General features: G+C 36.0%; 2 protein-coding genes across 3 annotated transcripts; one reads left to right on the forward strand and one right to left on the reverse strand.

Annotated features, from left to right (window-relative positions):
* The first annotated feature begins 24 nt into the window (after positions 1-24).
* Positions 25-7,903, forward strand: LOC133880745 (probable choline kinase 2). 2 transcript variants are annotated; one of them, XM_062319736.1, is made up of 8 exons: positions 25-211; positions 1,448-1,884; positions 4,563-4,684; positions 4,846-5,041; positions 6,191-6,308; positions 6,419-6,466; positions 6,803-6,903; positions 7,441-7,903. In XM_062319736.1, exons 1-8 carry the CDS (start codon positions 55-57, stop codon positions 7,579-7,581), a joined length of 1,320 nt encoding a protein of 439 aa, XP_062175720.1. In that variant the 5' UTR covers positions 25-54; the 3' UTR covers positions 7,582-7,903. The 2 variants fall into 2 exon arrangements, with proteins under 2 accessions (XP_062175720.1, XP_062175721.1); XM_062319737.1 differs by having other exon boundaries at positions 81-211; positions 1,453-1,884.
* A 3,197-nt stretch (positions 7,904-11,100) lies between these two features.
* LOC133880352 (annexin D8) lies at positions 11,101-14,120 on the reverse strand. The gene is made up of 6 exons (XM_062319307.1): positions 13,755-14,120; positions 12,969-13,114; positions 12,605-12,823; positions 11,969-12,181; positions 11,489-11,578; positions 11,101-11,413 (listed from the first exon to the last, which is right to left on the reverse strand). Exons 1-6 carry the CDS (start codon positions 13,825-13,827, stop codon positions 11,207-11,209), a joined length of 948 nt encoding a protein of 315 aa, XP_062175291.1. The 5' UTR covers positions 13,828-14,120; the 3' UTR covers positions 11,101-11,206.
* Positions 14,121-15,668: the final 1,548 nt, after the last annotated feature.

The following is a 15,668-nucleotide window of genomic DNA, read 5'->3' on the forward strand; positions in this document are numbered from 1 at the left end:
TTGGACGTGGTATCTCCCTGACTCTCTGTCCAATTCTCTTTCCAGCTCAACATAATGACTCTCACGAATAACCAACCCCTCAAAATCGACGCCAACAGAACATTCGCAAATCCCAATTATAAACCAAACGCTCCCGCGTTCATCAATTACTCCCCGCCCTCTCCAGTTCCGGAACGGTTCTCCTTCCTGCGGAACCACTCTTCTCTTCAAGGTGCGTATCGATCCGGCGTCGTTTTTCTGTGTCGGTGTTTCTTGGAAATGTTGGTGGCCCCGTTTGGGTTGCTCAGAAAATCTTTGAACTTGTAAAAAGTAAATGGTTTTTAGTTCATTGGTTACGTTTTGCATGCAGGAAATTGTGGAATTTTTTGCTTTCTACTGTGTTTTCAGCAATTTTTCTGTTTCGGTGTTTCTTGGAAATGTTGTTGGCCTCGTTTGGTTGCTCAGAAAATCTTTGAACTCGTAAAAAGTAAATGGTTTTTTGTTTCTTGGTTACGTTTTGCATGGGATTGACAGGTTGGAATCGTATTTACGTTTTGATTGGAATGGAATCTATGTAGTGGTTGCTTGGGCTGGCAATTGTGGAATTGTTTGCTTTCTACTGTGTTCTCTCATCAATCAAAGAGAACCCAACAAAGAAACAGAGAAAGTAAATTAAATTAAGGAAGATAAAGTGTATTTTTTAAAAAAAAAAAAAAAAAAAAACTTGTTTTCTTGTTTTGATATAAGGTGGTTTTGGAAATTTCTGTTTGGTTTGTAAATTTTTTTGTTTACATTTGGGTTTTATTGATGTTGCTTTTGCTTGCATGCAGTTCTATGGTGACTGTGAATTGGATATAAGGAAGCTGTAGTGGGTTTTTATTTCTTATTTTAAATTTGAATGCTAAGGTTGTTTGGGCAATTTCTGTTTGGTTTGTTTTTTTTAATTTTTGCATTTTTGGAATTTAGTTGATTTTGCGTTTGGTTGCATATACAGTTATGTAGATTAGATAATATGATTCTTTTGGTTGCATATAGAGTTATGTAATATCATTTTTTACTTGCTATTATCGATCGGTTCATGATATAATATTTTCTCTTGCCTTTTGGGTGTGTTATCAATGTCTGGTTGGTGACCATTTGAATACTCAGGTGTAAGGGTCATGTTGGATTTGCTAAGTATTTATTGATTTGGCCATTTGGGAATTGTTTTGAGTCGTTGTCAACCTGTGAATTCAAATTTTTGTCTTCTGTTTTTTTTCTATAACTTCGGTGAAAAAAAAAAAAATTTATATAATCAACAAAGATCCTGGGTTTAGAAATGGACTAGGGTTGAAAGAGGCTGTGTGTGTATGTAGTTGTAAACTCTGTCTGTGCATTGAGAGGGGTGGGGATCTTTCAATATGAACTTTATCTTTGAGGAAGTTGGATGGTTTTTTTTTTTTTTAATTATTTTTTAATTTTTTGGCAGATCAGGTTGTTTCCACATTTAGAAGTTTGATTTGCCCAAAACTGTCTGAAGCAATATTGTTTGGGAATCGGTGGTCTTTCATTATGGGAGCTGTAGAAAAGCCCTTAAAAAACAAAGAGGATCGTTTACCAGGAGAAGCAAAGGAGATATTAAAATCATTGGCTGCCAAATGGGGGGATGTGGTTGACACAAGTGAATTACAGGTTTTTTCTCTTAAAGGTGCAATGACCAATCAGGTTTTCCAAATAAAGTGGCCGACAGAGACAAAGGACGTCTCTAGAAAAGTTCTAGTTAGGATCTATGGTCAGGGTGTGGAAGTGTTCTTTGACCGGGATGATGAGATTCGGACATTTGAGTTCATCTCAAAGCATGGGCAGGGACCTCGTCTTCTAGGGCGGTTTTCAAATGGGAGAATTGAAGAGTTCATCAATGCACGGGTATTTTGATGTTCTATTTTTCTTCACATTTTTCTCAATTCTGATAGTCCTGGAAATGCATTGGAGATCTGCAGTGGTCCTTTTTATTTCTTAACTAAATGATGTAGAGGCTCTTGTTATATCAAATGGCCATTATAAATTGTTAATTTGAAATTTGGTTCAGAAGTTGTGATGCTCCTATTGATCTACTATAATGTTGTTTAGAAAAAGAAAAAGAATAATATATAAAAATATATATGTGACAACAATTCAGTTGTTGTTGTAATTAAGATTTAAGATCTGAATTTTCAATATCCATGCAAGAATAAATAAGAGGAGCAGAGATGCCGAGGGATTGAAGTCTCCTATGATCTTACAAATAATGTGCCTGCTGTGAACATGCTTTGTTTTCTGTGTGTGTAAAACACCACGTCATTTATGCCTGTTGGGTACTGGTTTTTGTTCCAACATCTGGACATTTCATACCATTATTTGCGTTAGTGTTCTTTTCATAATATGGGTTTCTTCATAAAGCTGAAATCAAAATAGTTGATATGGTTTTTTTATTTTTTTGAGATAAGTCTGATATTTTATTCATTTGAGTATTTTCCTTGAACTGGAATAGTATGATACTTCACTTTAGTATTTGCTTTTATAGTTTTATTTATGCAATCAACGTGTACAAATTTCGTTCAAAACCTTATACATATCTTTTTCAAGTTATCAAGCCAATTTTTTTTTTTTTTTTTTTAAAGTAAATTTAGTCTTATTGAAAATGTAAGGCGCCCTTAAGTACACTGAGAGTATGCAAAATGAAACACCTAACTAGAAATAGAAAAAGGTCAAGGCAATCGGCAAAACTAATCAATAGTGGGGACAAAAAAACCACCGTCCAAAGATACAGGGTATGAAAAAACGAAGCTATTCTTCATGGAACTCTCAAAATCATCAAAACACCTAAGATTTCTTTCCTTCAAAACACACAAAAAAATGCAGATTGGCACCATCTTCCAAATTGCTGCACTTATCGGCCTTCCACCAACAGGCAAACAAGTCGATAACTCTTCTATGCATAAATCAAGACATACCAAAATGAGTAAAAATGGTATTCCACTGAGCGGAAGCCACATCGCATTGAAGAAGAAGGTGGTCCACTTATTCCCCATCTTTCTTGCAACAAGCGACATCTGTCCACAATGATGATATGCATCTTCTTGAGATTATCTATAGTAAGGATCTTACTTAGAGCTGCCGACCACGAAAAAAAAAGCCGCCTTCGAAGGAGCCTGAGTCCGCCACACATTCTTCCAAGGGAAGTGTCTACCTTCAGAGCTGGCCAAGGAGCTGAAGAATGACTTGACCTTGAACAATCCTTTCTTGGAAGAGATCCACCAAAGCCTATCTGCACGATCTCTTCTCACAATGGCTGAGTGTGACACTTGGAAGAAGGAAGCAAAGACATCCACTTCCCAATCATGCGCTTCTCTAACAAAGCTCATGTTCCACTAAGTAGAACCGCCCAAAATCTCCATACTATCCACAACTGAGGCATCCTTCACACAAGTAATACCAATGGGATCAGGAAAAGCTTCATTCAAAACCGTATCCCCGCACTACAAATCATGCTAAATTTTTGTCCTAACCCCATCCCCCATCCCCCACCTCAAATTAGCAAAACCAGATAAAGCCTCCCATCATTTCCTGATGTTCTTCCACAACCCCACTCCAAAGGCACTTACAGGCTCAAGGGAGCACCACTTGCCCCACAAACTGCCAAACTTAGAGTCCACCACAACTCTCCACCAAGCATGTCTCTCAATCCCAAACCGCTACAACCATTTGCCTAACAAAGCATGGTTGAACATCTCCAAGTTCCTAATACCCAGGCCCCCTTTCTGAAATTGGGATACAAACCTTCGACCAACTCACCAAGTGGTATTTGAACTCTTCCCCAATCCTACCCCAAAGAAAATCCCGTTGTAACTTCTCAATGCAAGGAGCAACACTCCCTGGGATAGGGAACAGAGACAATAATACGTAGGTAAATTGGCGAGGGTACTCTTAATAAGGGTGGCTCTACGAGGGTACTCTTAATAAGGGTGGCTCTACCACCCTTGGAGAGGTATAACCTTTTTCAACTGACTAGTCGATGCTCTATCTTCTCGATTACGCCGTCCCAAATATGAGTGGACTTATAGGAGCCCCCAAAGGAAGACCAAGATACTTCAACGGCAAAGAGGCAACCCCACACCCTAGTATGTCGGCTAACCTTCCCTCTTGATCTACATTCCCCATAGGAATTAAATTTGACTTTGCTAAATTATCCTTCAAGCCTGAAGCAGCTTCAAGCAGAAGGAAGAGACTCCACAAATAACGCAGTTGAGAAGAACGAGCACTACAGAAATCAAGCCAATTATAACATCAATTTGTGAATTATTTATCAAAAAAAAAAAAATTATGGCAAGTTTGCTCAATCATTTTTCTTAGAGTGTTGCTTAGATCAAATTCAACTTCTTTAATTGTTCCTGCATCCTTTTGTCCCTTTCTGGTGAAAGTATGGTTTTTGGTGGTTCACCTATCCTTTATAAAAAAAAATGTAAGTCAATAAGAAACAGGTTGCTTTCTTCTCTCTACAAATTGAATTATTCACATCCCTTCCACATATTTATATTATTTGTCTTCTCCATTTGTGATTTCAGACACTATCAGCATCTGATCTGCGTGATCCAAAAACATCTGCTCTTATAGCGTCTAAAATGAAGGAGTTTCATGATCTTGAAATGCCTGGTCCAAAGAATGTTCGCCTGTGGGAGAGATTACGGTATGTCTGCCACCTAATACAGAATTTTCTTTTCTCTGACAACTAGAGATTCAGTTGCATGTATCTCAACCAAAGTGAGGTTTTTTTTGCACCCACATTGTTCTCAAATTCAACTCTAGATGCAATAATTTTTTTATTTTTTATTTTTTTTCACAATGCAGAAAGTGGCTACATGCAGCCAAGAGTTTGGCTTCCCCTGAAGAAGCTAAAGCCTTTTGCTTAGATACTATAGAAGAGGACATCTCTATATTGGAAAAGGAGCTTTCACAGGCTCATCAACATATAGTATTTTGCCACAATGATTTGCAATATGGTAATATAATGATCGATGAAAAGACCAATTCCATAACCATCATTGTAAGTTCCTCTTTCTGCTCGTTATCTAAATAATAGCGGAACCGCAATCTCTGAGTGACAACCCATGTTTTGAATATTCTCATAAATCTTGTATTGTCAAGAGTAAGATGTATAATTATTTCACCTGCCCAATGGAATGGAATACATAAAAGATTGGATATTCTTGATGCATTGCAATTTTGTTGGAGCATTTATCCTTGTGCACTTAAATATTAATTGGTCTAGCGATATGTTGCCTGTACGATGTATAAGTTTAGTGTCTGTTTTCCTCTGTTGCATTCAACCAAGTTTTCATGGCATCCAAGTGGAGTCGTGACTCTCCTGGTTGAAATGCTTATAGGTCAATGGTGGGTTAGCTAGTGGTCTTGTGGATTTTCCATAGTCTCGGTTCAGACGAAGATGAATGTATAAGGTAAATTTGCTAGCAGATGGCAGCTTCTGCTGTATCATTGGATTATTTTGTTCAAGAACTAAGATTTTTAGTAATTTCCTTTTTTATTTGTACTTGGACTGCCACTTGACTCAAGTCCATAGGAAGGTCCATTAGTTCATTTGTTGTCGAAGATTTATCCTTGCATAGAAACCCTATATAAAAAACCTTGGCTAGATTAAATCATATTGAACTCTGATGCTACAGTTATGACTTTTCTGGGTTACCAGCTGATAGATTTTTTGCCTCTTGTTTTTGGTTGGGCGGTAGCTCTTCAGTCTCCTTGCATTCTACGTTCCTTTTTTTTTTGTTTCTCCCTCACTTCTGTTTAATTTCAATTCTACAAACTAAAAGTCAAAAATGAAAACCAAAATCGGTGAAGCTGTGGTCTGCTTTTGATTAATGTTAATCAAATATAAAATCTTGATAATGGAAGCTTGTCATGCCTGACCATGCATTTCTGTGGACTAAAGCCGTAAATTTGCATGCAGCTCCTACGCTTGCATCTATCCACTTGGTTTGTTTTGTAGGAATTTTAGAATGATGTTTGGACAAAAAAAGAAAATGAATGTTCTGTCATCTTTATATTTGGATGATGGCTTTTAGTTAAATATGGATTAAACTTTTTCACATAATTACCTTTTTCTCCTCTGAATGGTTAAAGAATTTATTGTGATATAGTCAGCTGTCATTAATTCGAATTCTACCCTCCGTACCAGGATTATGAGTATGCAAGTTACAACCCTGTTGCATTTGACATAGCAAATCATTTTTGTGAGATGGCTGCTGACTATCATACGGAAACGCCCCATATCCTGGATTTCAGTAAATATCCTGGTGTGTGGCTTGTTGCAATTCATTTATTCTTTTCACTTCTTCTTCTTCCATGTCTTTCTTTGCTTTATTCCCTCTGAAAAGGATTTCTCTTTCCTTGCGGCTTACACCAGGTTTGGAGGAGCGTCAAAGATTTGTGCGTATATATTTGAGTTCTTCAGGTAGTAAAACCTGTATGCTTCATTTCTTAGTTTTGTCAAAAGGACGATACTCTTCTTTCTGTTTTGGTTTCTATTTGTATTGATATAGTTTTAGCCATGAATTTTCACAAGAGCAATCGCTGTTTTAACTCTTAAAAACTGCAATTAGTGTTCATTTTTTGTCAAATGAGAAAGCTTGTTGCAATTTACGTTTTAATTCTCATATTTTATCTGTTTCATAAATAACATAATTGTTGAACAATCTATCCACATGTGTTAGTGGCTAGAATTATACATCGCCTGAGAAATTAGCTTTTGCTTGCACTGCTGTCTGAATTGATTCATTTGAAAATGCAGGTAATGAGCCTAGCAATGTTGAAGTGGAGCAGTTACTTCAAGATGTTGAGAAGTATACTCTTGCAAACCATCTGTTTTGGGGATTATGGGGAATAATATCGGTACGTCTAACTTTCTCATCTTAGCTTCATGATTAGAATTTGAACACTCTTAAAATCACTTTTGAATGGATGACGGAGCCATTGTTACCAGGAATTGGCTCTTGTGGCTGCTGAATAGATAGTTGTTCTACTGCTTAGATATCTGTACAGATTATTTCTTAAAATTATTTTTATATAATAATATCTTCTTTGGAACCGTTACAACATTTGTGTTCTTCTCTTAAAGTTTTCATTTATTTCCATTTTTTTTTTTTAGTTTCTAACACATTATAGGCATTCTAGCCTCACATAACTTTCTGAGTACCATTGTGACCCATCAATATAATGCTTACGGTAGAAGCTATTTTGGGTCGTGTGTTAACTTTTATATCTGATTTTTAGTTCAACCAAGGTGATCTTGACCTCATTCCTAGTAAATGATTGTACCTACTTTACTTCTCACATGTTTAGGTACCTTACGGGAAAATGCTAGGGAATAATTTTTCATGTATTCAGTTTTTGTAACTTTTTAACTTTATCTTCTGGTATCTTGTTCAGGAACATGTGAATGAAATTGATTTTGACTACATAGAATATGCAAGGCAGAGGTTTCAACAATACTGGTCAAGGAAGCCTACTCTATTGGGCTCTGTTGGTGCTTCCCCTGATAGTGCGACTGATGGTAACCGTGCTATCTAGTTCTTGAGATGCTCTCTCTTTATTGCTTCTCTGTATATACGTAGTTACATACAGGAACCTATCGGATTTCATTATGTTCCAGGGTCTCAATGTATGAATGCTAAAATATGGTTGTCGAGGAATTTTCTGGTATCCTTTACAAACTAGGATATGCTTTGAAGGAATTTTAGTTGTTCACATATTCTCATATGTATGTTGGACAAGATATACTATTCCAATTTGTTTCATTGCTTTTATTGTTTAGAACATGTAATTTTGTATCTTATTGCAATGAAAAAAATTATATATTTTACCTCATAAATGTGGAGGCAGTTCAGCAGTACTCAGGAGTTTGTTTTTCATTTATTTTCCTTTCCTTGCTGTCGGAAGTTGTATACCTTGGTTTACTTCTATTATGAATCCTCTGGTAGTTTGGACAATCTATTACTTCGGGTCCTCTCCACTTTTGCCTCTTATGGGGCTTGGCTGCAACTTGGGGAGGTCAAATTATGGTAGTCGTCAACATTGACACATTCCTAGTTAGTGGTACTCCCGACTGGTAGCCCTATCCAACAAGTAGATCACCCATCCTATTCCTCGATCTCTCTATCTTCAGAGCTTGGGGCTATGTCACTTTTTGCTTAGGTTGGAGTGGCCTGCATTATGTTCAATCGAGTCGCAATAAATCTAAGTTCTTGCAAAACTTGGACACAGGAAAATTGTAGGGAGTGAACTTTAGGGATTGTTGATCTCTAATACTGTTCTTGATGTTGAAAGGGTGCTCCAGATCAATCCGGCTGCTTTAGGAGGCTTTCCTCTACTGATGAAACATCCTTAAGTATAGGCCAGATTGGATGAAAATTGCAGCAGATTCTCTTTGGAATTCTGAACTTTTGATAGTGGTCTCCATAATTGGATCAAATTTTGAAGAACTAGAAACCGGTTCCTTAGTGTATCTTATTAGATCATTTGGATTTTTTTTAGTGATATCTCCCCTCCCTCTGTTCAGCAATCTACCAATATCTTCCTTTATGTTCAGTTACTTGTGACCTCATATAGTACCACTTGAGTTTTTTTTTTTTTTTTGAATAAAGAAGCATGTGCTCCTTACAAATCTGAAAGCCATGAGGCATTACAGAGATAGAATGAGAGGTACAAGACACCCCTACATCCAAAGTCAGAAACAAATCTGACAAAGTAGTTGTCTACAACAATATACAAATATTACATGAATATCTCTTAAAGCTCCACACTACAAATAAATTCAGAAAATATTTGTGCACTGCAAAGACACTGTGAAACACACAGACAACTAGGGAATATACAATCAGCACAGAAAACACTCAAGACAAACAGAGCCACCGTCGGGGAGGAATTCCGTCGCCGGAGAGACGGAGTGTGGAGGCCACGCGCCATCCCCGAAAATATCCCTACTCAAACCGACCACCAGCGAACACAGGACAGCACCGAACGCAGCCTGAAAAGCGGAACGTGGCCCACACGCGCGGCCCAAGGAGGAAACCTCCCAGACGCGTGCAAGCCACGCGCCGAGCATGGAGGACCAACACGGCCGAGGAAGGCGGCGACTGAACCGGAAGAAGACTGGGAAACCAGTGGAGGGGCGCATGTCGTATAGAACCCGGCAACAAGACGTAGATCTGACTAGGAACGCCGGAGACACAAGAAGGAATCTTCCCCAAAAGACAACTCGCGATGAGCTTTTCTGCCAAACAACAAACAAGAAGAAACAAAGAAAAACAAGAACCAAAGAAAGCTCCATAGTCCCAGAGGACTAGGAGAAGATCAGCTCCATTGGAGACAAAGCCAGGGAGAACAAAACTCCCCTGGATCAACCAGGAGAGAACAAAAAACCTCCATAGCCAGAAGGGCTAGGAGTAAAAAAAAAAAAAAAAAAAACGTCCTCCAACACTATAAAACAAAGGTCTCTCCCCCTCTGGAGTAAGCTTCTCGAGAGTTTCTCTCTTTTCAGCAGAGAGAAACCAACGGCCTAACTTTTTCGAATGTACCACTTAAGCTTTCTGGCTGAGTAACACGGACCTTGTTATAAGAGGCTGTGTTTGTTGGAGACATCTCTTATGTCCCCTGCACAACTTTGATTTGCCCCGGATATTGGGATAAGTTAATAGGTTAGGGTATGTTTGGTTTGTTTTTTTGTAGTAAAATTTTTGTTTGAATAGTAGAAAGAAGTAATTGATGTGATACTATAATTCGGGTAAATAATTGTAGACGATCCTGATCCCTCGTATGAGGGCTTGTTTATAACGAGATCAGGATTTCTTACAATTTCAAATTCTCAAATTACAGAATTTATGCTTTTTCTAGGCATCGAAACGCTTGAAAAACGTCACTTTTTATATTATTGAGATAACTAGTAAGATTTTTTTTTCTCCAAAAATGCTTCTTCTACACTTCTGCAGAGAAGCAACTTTTGTAGAGGTGCTTCTTCTTCAGAAAACCAAAAGACATTTTTTTACTCAAAACTTTTTTACAACATGAATATCAAGAACCTGATGAAAATATATACTCGATTCTTAACTTTAACATGCCTCATTTTTTAATAGGTGGCATTTTCTAAGCATTTTAATGTTTAGAAATGGCCTAAATTTCATAATTTGAGAATTTACGATTTCTTTAAAGTTATAGGGGATCTTGATCCTGTTAGGCAATGAAAATTTCAACATTCACGTGATCAAGTAGTGCTGCATGTTTTTTTGGTTTGTCTCTTTTTTTGGTTTGTCTCTTTTTTGTTCAATGTTGTTTTTAAAATTATTATTGAATCAAAATTTAATAGTAATTTAGTACAAATTCAACGATAATTTTAAAAATCTCATCAATTTTGTGAAATACAAGAAAAATACTATAAGAACATATAGCATTACCTAAATAGTGAAAAAAGAAGGCATGGGCTGTTGTTGGGCTTCAATGATGGGCCCATCTCTATATCACACTTAAATTATGTGCTAATGAGCTTTTTAACAAGATAAATAAATTGTATGGGAAAATTATATGCATTTTAAACACATGTCAGTTAAATAGATCGAAGTAGAGAACATTTCTCTTAAACAATTTGAAAAAGGGAAAGAAAAAAAAAAAAGTTAAGATTTAGTGACTATTTTTTTTTTTTTGAGTTACTATTTTTTTAAAAAAATTAGATAGTTAGGATTTCATCACCTTAATATTGATCAGTTTAAAAATATTTTTAATTATTTTTTAATTTATTACTATCATATATGATAAATATTGAGTTAGCAAATTTGATAAATTTTGACGTATTAAAATTCTATTATTTTTAATTTTCAAATTTCATAGTTGGTTTTTTTTTTTTTTTTTTCATCTTAATATTGATCACTTAAAAATATTCTGAATTTTTGCTTAATTTATTATTATCACCATTTATATTAGAATTGAATGTTATTAAATAGAAAAGATATGATACGTCATATTTCAAATGTTGTAGAATCAAGATTCGAATTCAAGATCTTAACGTTAAATCACAGTTTTTCCAAATTTAAGTCAATAAAAAAGAATCAATTTTATTATCTAAATAAAGTAGAATACATTATTAATGTTTTGATTCCCTCTAAAGCATAAACATCATTTCTCTAAAAGCCAAGGATTTATTTCTCTAAAGCTCATCTCTCCCCAATATGGCAAGAAGAAATGCCTCGTAGTCTCCTGATGTATCCCTAGCTATGGCATCATCCAAAGCAATGTTGTTCCTCTTGAAGTAGAGCTCCTTGATATCCTTCAAATCCTTTTCTGCACGTGTGATGATCACACGGCTGAGAGCGTCCTCATCGGTTCCCACCGTGTTGATTGCATTGCGCAAGACCTAATCCAAACAATCCAATTTAGTTTTATAAGCATATTCTCAAGCAAATTAATCACATTACAATATGTATATTACCTTTGCATAGTACTTTCTAGGGTCTCTAATACATCGGATAGTTGTGCGCAATGCAGCTAGATAGTCATCGGCTGGATCACCCGACAAACCCTAAAAACAAAATTTCAATCATCAATAGCAGTCACGTGCTCTGATAATGGACCAATCCAGTTTGAAGGAAAACTTTGTTGATAGCAAAAGGTCAATTCACGATGAACCCTATTTTCAAATGCAACATCACGATATAAAATAACTTAAGAGCCTTATACACATACAGCATAAGGTATTCAACTATTCAAGAATCTGAATTTTCAAGGATTCTAAGGGGGAGGTGCTTTTGGTAGTTGACTCCATTTTTGGAGCAGTTGATTCATCTCATAACTTAGTTTGAGTCACTAATTTGTTTTTTCACCTTCTTTTAATGTTATTTTTTGATCCTTGATTGAAATTTTTTCCTACTTAGCCAATAATTCTCTCTTGTTATGAATGAACTCTCCATACCTTGGTAATGGATGTGCCATGAATATCCCTGTAGTGGTTGAAAGTTGCCTTGAGCTGTGCCTTGCTCCTTGTGCTAAGAATTCTGATCAACTCTTCATGGTTAAAAGCCTTTTCCTGGATTTTCTCGTGAAGAATATCCACTTCTGAATGCGCCATTTGCGCATCAAACTCATCCCCGTCATACCTGTAGGCGCTTACTAATGCAACAAGAAGCTGCATCAAATCCCACAAACCATGAGCTTCTCACAGACATAAAGGGCCACTGTTCTTGACAATATAGTTTCTTCTCTGCATTTTTTTTTCTGTCTACTTTTTGTGCCACAAAAACACTGAACCCTCCCAACGCATGGCTTGAAATTTGATTTTTTTTTTTTTTTTTTTTTTGGGTATGATTCTACTGATCAATATGTACTAGAGGCCTTTTGGTACTGAATAATGACTGTTATTCTTTCTTTTTCCCTTTGCTAAGTAAGATCAATGGTTGCTACTCCACTAGAAACAGTTTGTTAGTTTTTCAGGATCATAATGTTAAGTACTCCAGTCTATAAGTATGAATGTATCAAACAGTTGAAGGTTAGTGTGCTAAAAAGTAGCAACAACAAATTTGTAGACAGAGATTAGGATCTTGCAACATACTTTCCTGATGTAACCCATCATGTGAGAGGCCACATCTTCTTCAAGAGAGTGCTTGTAGCGATGCCGATAAGCGCGTCTCACCGCCAAGAGCTCTTCTGGAGATCTGATGCATGCAATTTCGATAATTACCCGGTAATCGGGTGTGGCCTTCTTCAGTGCAGCATTAGCTAAAACACCATCTCGATCAGAAGGGTCCAGAGTCCAGTGGCATATAGCTCTCTACCATGTCAGTATTTTGATTGTCAAAAATTTCATCATGGAAAAAGCAAATGCAAATGGTAATTACATGTTATCATAGATATGAAACAAATATAAATCAAGGATAAATGAATGTAGACATGTTAATTGCTAAATATATATGAACCTCAAAGTCCCCAGAAAGTTCAGATTTAAGTTGCTTGATGAGATCTTCTTGATAAATTTCTTCATAAGCTAGCCTTATGAGATTCCTCTGAATTGCATTTCTGTGTCCTAGTATGGAAATTATAGCCCTCTCGTCTGTTCCCCATCCTGAAACAATACCCAAATGATTAGTATAGGCATTGGCTTTTGACAAATTTATACTTTTGAAGAGGAATGAATGCATGAAAGGTTATAGTAATATCATCTTTTTTTATCATACTATAGCCAAAAGAGGAGCCATGAATCGACTTCAAATACACTTTTGGTTTTGTAAAAGGATAAAGTTTTCGTTCGAACTAGATTTAAAGAATTAAAGCATGTGATTCTCACATATATTTTTAATAGGATTAACAAATCACATATATTTTTAAGATGCTTGAAAGAATGCATTCCGATCTGCATTCTTTCAGGCATCTTAAAAATACGTGTAAGAATCATGTGCTTTACAGACAGATGTTAATTTAAAAGGCTGGATCGAAAGAAATTCCTCCAATCCAATGGGGAGAAAAACTTTGTCCTAAAGTATGCACTGCTTTTTTATATCTATATATCTGCCGTAAATATCCCCTCCTGACTATGATTAATTTCAAGAAATAAGTAATAAACAAAGTCAGAAACAACAAATGAAATTTAATGGAACTTTTTAACCATATTACCAACATCTCAGATCAGTAGCATATGTAGCATTCTCATAACGTAAGAACTAATAAAAACTCTTGACAAGACCACAAAAAAAAAAAAAAAAAACCTTGACAAGCCTTCTTGATGTTCTCTGCATCTTCAACCGGAGAAAAGTGCTTAGGAGCAATTAGGGTGGCCATTGTTTGCCTCTCTCAAGTTTTGGACTGTTGGGTTTTTTTTCTTCATTTTATAGTGGCCAAACATTTACAGCAGCCGTTTCAAAATTAATAATCTCAATATATTTTATTCACAAAACGGGAATGGCCTGTAGTAATTAATAACATAGATTTGCATGTGAGTTACAAACATGGCACTTTGCCACTTTCTAACCCCCCCCTGTTCTTCGTTCTCTTTTCATTCTAAACAAACACAAGCTAATATATTTTCTGTTTCTTTTTCCTTTTCAGTTACACGTGTTTTTAGATTAGCATTGAAGAAAGAGAAATGCTAGAACATCTCCCAGTGTTCTCCTGGTGTTCTCCTAGATGTAATTAAAAAATTACATCTATGTCATTTTGGATGGCACAGATGCAATTTTTTAATAAAAAAAATTACATCTATGCCATTCCAGAAGAACACCAAGAGAACACAAGGAGATGCTCTAGCATTCCTCTTGAAGAAAATTCATAATGATAAATAAAATTAAAGGAAATAAAATAAAATAAAATAAAAAATAGAGACAAAGTATGGTGGTTTAATGTTAGACACTTACATCTATCACTAGAGAATAACTCAATGAGGCTACATTCTTGCTCTTATTGCTTGATTGATTTATATTACAAATATGATAATATTTGATTACAATCAAATCAAATCAAATTTTATTACAATCAAATCAAATCAGATTATGATATCATATCAGATTTTATTAATAAAATCTGATTTCCTAAAAGATTGGAGATGATATGTAATCAGAATGATTTGATTACAATCATATCAAAAAGGTTTCAACCAAACTATATTAGAAGTTGGAATCAATTTGCTCTTATACTTGGCAGAATGACAGCTTTAAACACAGGAATTTTTGTTCATTTATTTATGATTCAGGACAGCAAGCCAATCATCAATCGAACAAAAATCAGCATTCAGCTCAAATAGCTTAGTCTTATCTCTTCCAGCAGTTGGCATTCTTTCAGATTTCCTGCTAGTAAATGTGGTTGTCCTGGCAATCCATATTCAGCCTGGCATTGTTAGCATTTCCATGGTATAATAGGAGGACTCACCACCAGTGTAAGGCACCAATATCCCAGAAGTATCTCACTATGCTGACGTGGTAGGGTATTGTAGACCTTAGATCAGCTATTGTTAAAAAAAAAAAAATATATCCAATGACTATTAGACGCTGTCACGTCAACATAGTAGGATAAATATGTGGTATATAGCATTACTCTTTGAAGATTTCCTTTAGGCACGGAGCATCCAGATCAGCAAGGAATTTTGTCACCATCCCCCATGTAACATGAAAGTCAATGCACCATCATCATGTGTCACTAACTTTGTAGTCTGCTATCATGTGGTATGTCTGCCATGTTAGGCACAGAGCTTCGGATATCAGTTAGGCATTGAGCATCTCTTTGCTTTGTATGTTATTTATCTCTCATTACAAATGGTATTTTCTGTCATGAAGAACAGCTTTGCCATCAATGAAAGGTTCCACTGTCAAATGAGAAACAATATCAGGATGCCATTCAACACACTTTTGGAATTGGGAGTTTTGAAATTCTGAAATGGATTGAAATTGGAAGGATCAATACAATTAAACATTTCAACCCAACAGCTAAGTTCTGTACCAGAAAGGAGATGGCAAATAACTCAAAAGGTGCATAAAAGAAACAAAAAGTTAGACCGGTTCGCTGTTATCATTCACAACTAAACATATCGGGGCAGCAGGGATCGGGTTGCACTTCAAATATGGCATAAATCAAGAGAATGGTGTTTTTTTTAAAAAAATAAAATAAAATAAGCAAGCTTTAAAGACTTG

This window comes from Alnus glutinosa, chromosome 10, assembly GCF_958979055.1.
Source record: "Alnus glutinosa chromosome 10, dhAlnGlut1.1, whole genome shotgun sequence".
Taxonomy (NCBI): domain Eukaryota; kingdom Viridiplantae; phylum Streptophyta; class Magnoliopsida; order Fagales; family Betulaceae; genus Alnus; species Alnus glutinosa.

What these genes read in the sequence shown, in the direction of transcription:
- LOC133880745 (XM_062319736.1), top strand. Translation starts at nt 55, where the DNA reads ATGACTCTCACGAATAACCAACCCCTCAAAATCGACGCCAACAGAACA. An exon ending in CCAATTCCATAACCATCATT is followed by an intron (nt 5,042 to 6,190) that starts GTAAGTTCCTCT and finishes CCTCCGTACCAG; the next exon opens with GATTATGAGTATGCAAGTTA. An exon ending in GGATTTCAGTAAATATCCTG is followed by an intron (nt 6,309 to 6,418) that starts GTGTGTGGCTTG and finishes GGCTTACACCAG; the next exon opens with GTTTGGAGGAGCGTCAAAGA.
- LOC133880352 (XM_062319307.1), bottom strand. Translation starts at nt 13,827, where the DNA reads ATGGCCACCCTAATTGCTCCTAAGCACTTTTCTCCGGTTGAAGATGCA. An exon ending in AACTTTCTGGGGACTTTGAG is followed by an intron (nt 12,824 to 12,968) that starts GTTCATATATAT and finishes CTGACATGGTAG; the next exon opens with AGAGCTATATGCCACTGGAC. An exon ending in TGATGGGTTACATCAGGAAA is followed by an intron (nt 12,182 to 12,604) that starts GTATGTTGCAAG and finishes GATTTGATGCAG; the next exon opens with CTTCTTGTTGCATTAGTAAG.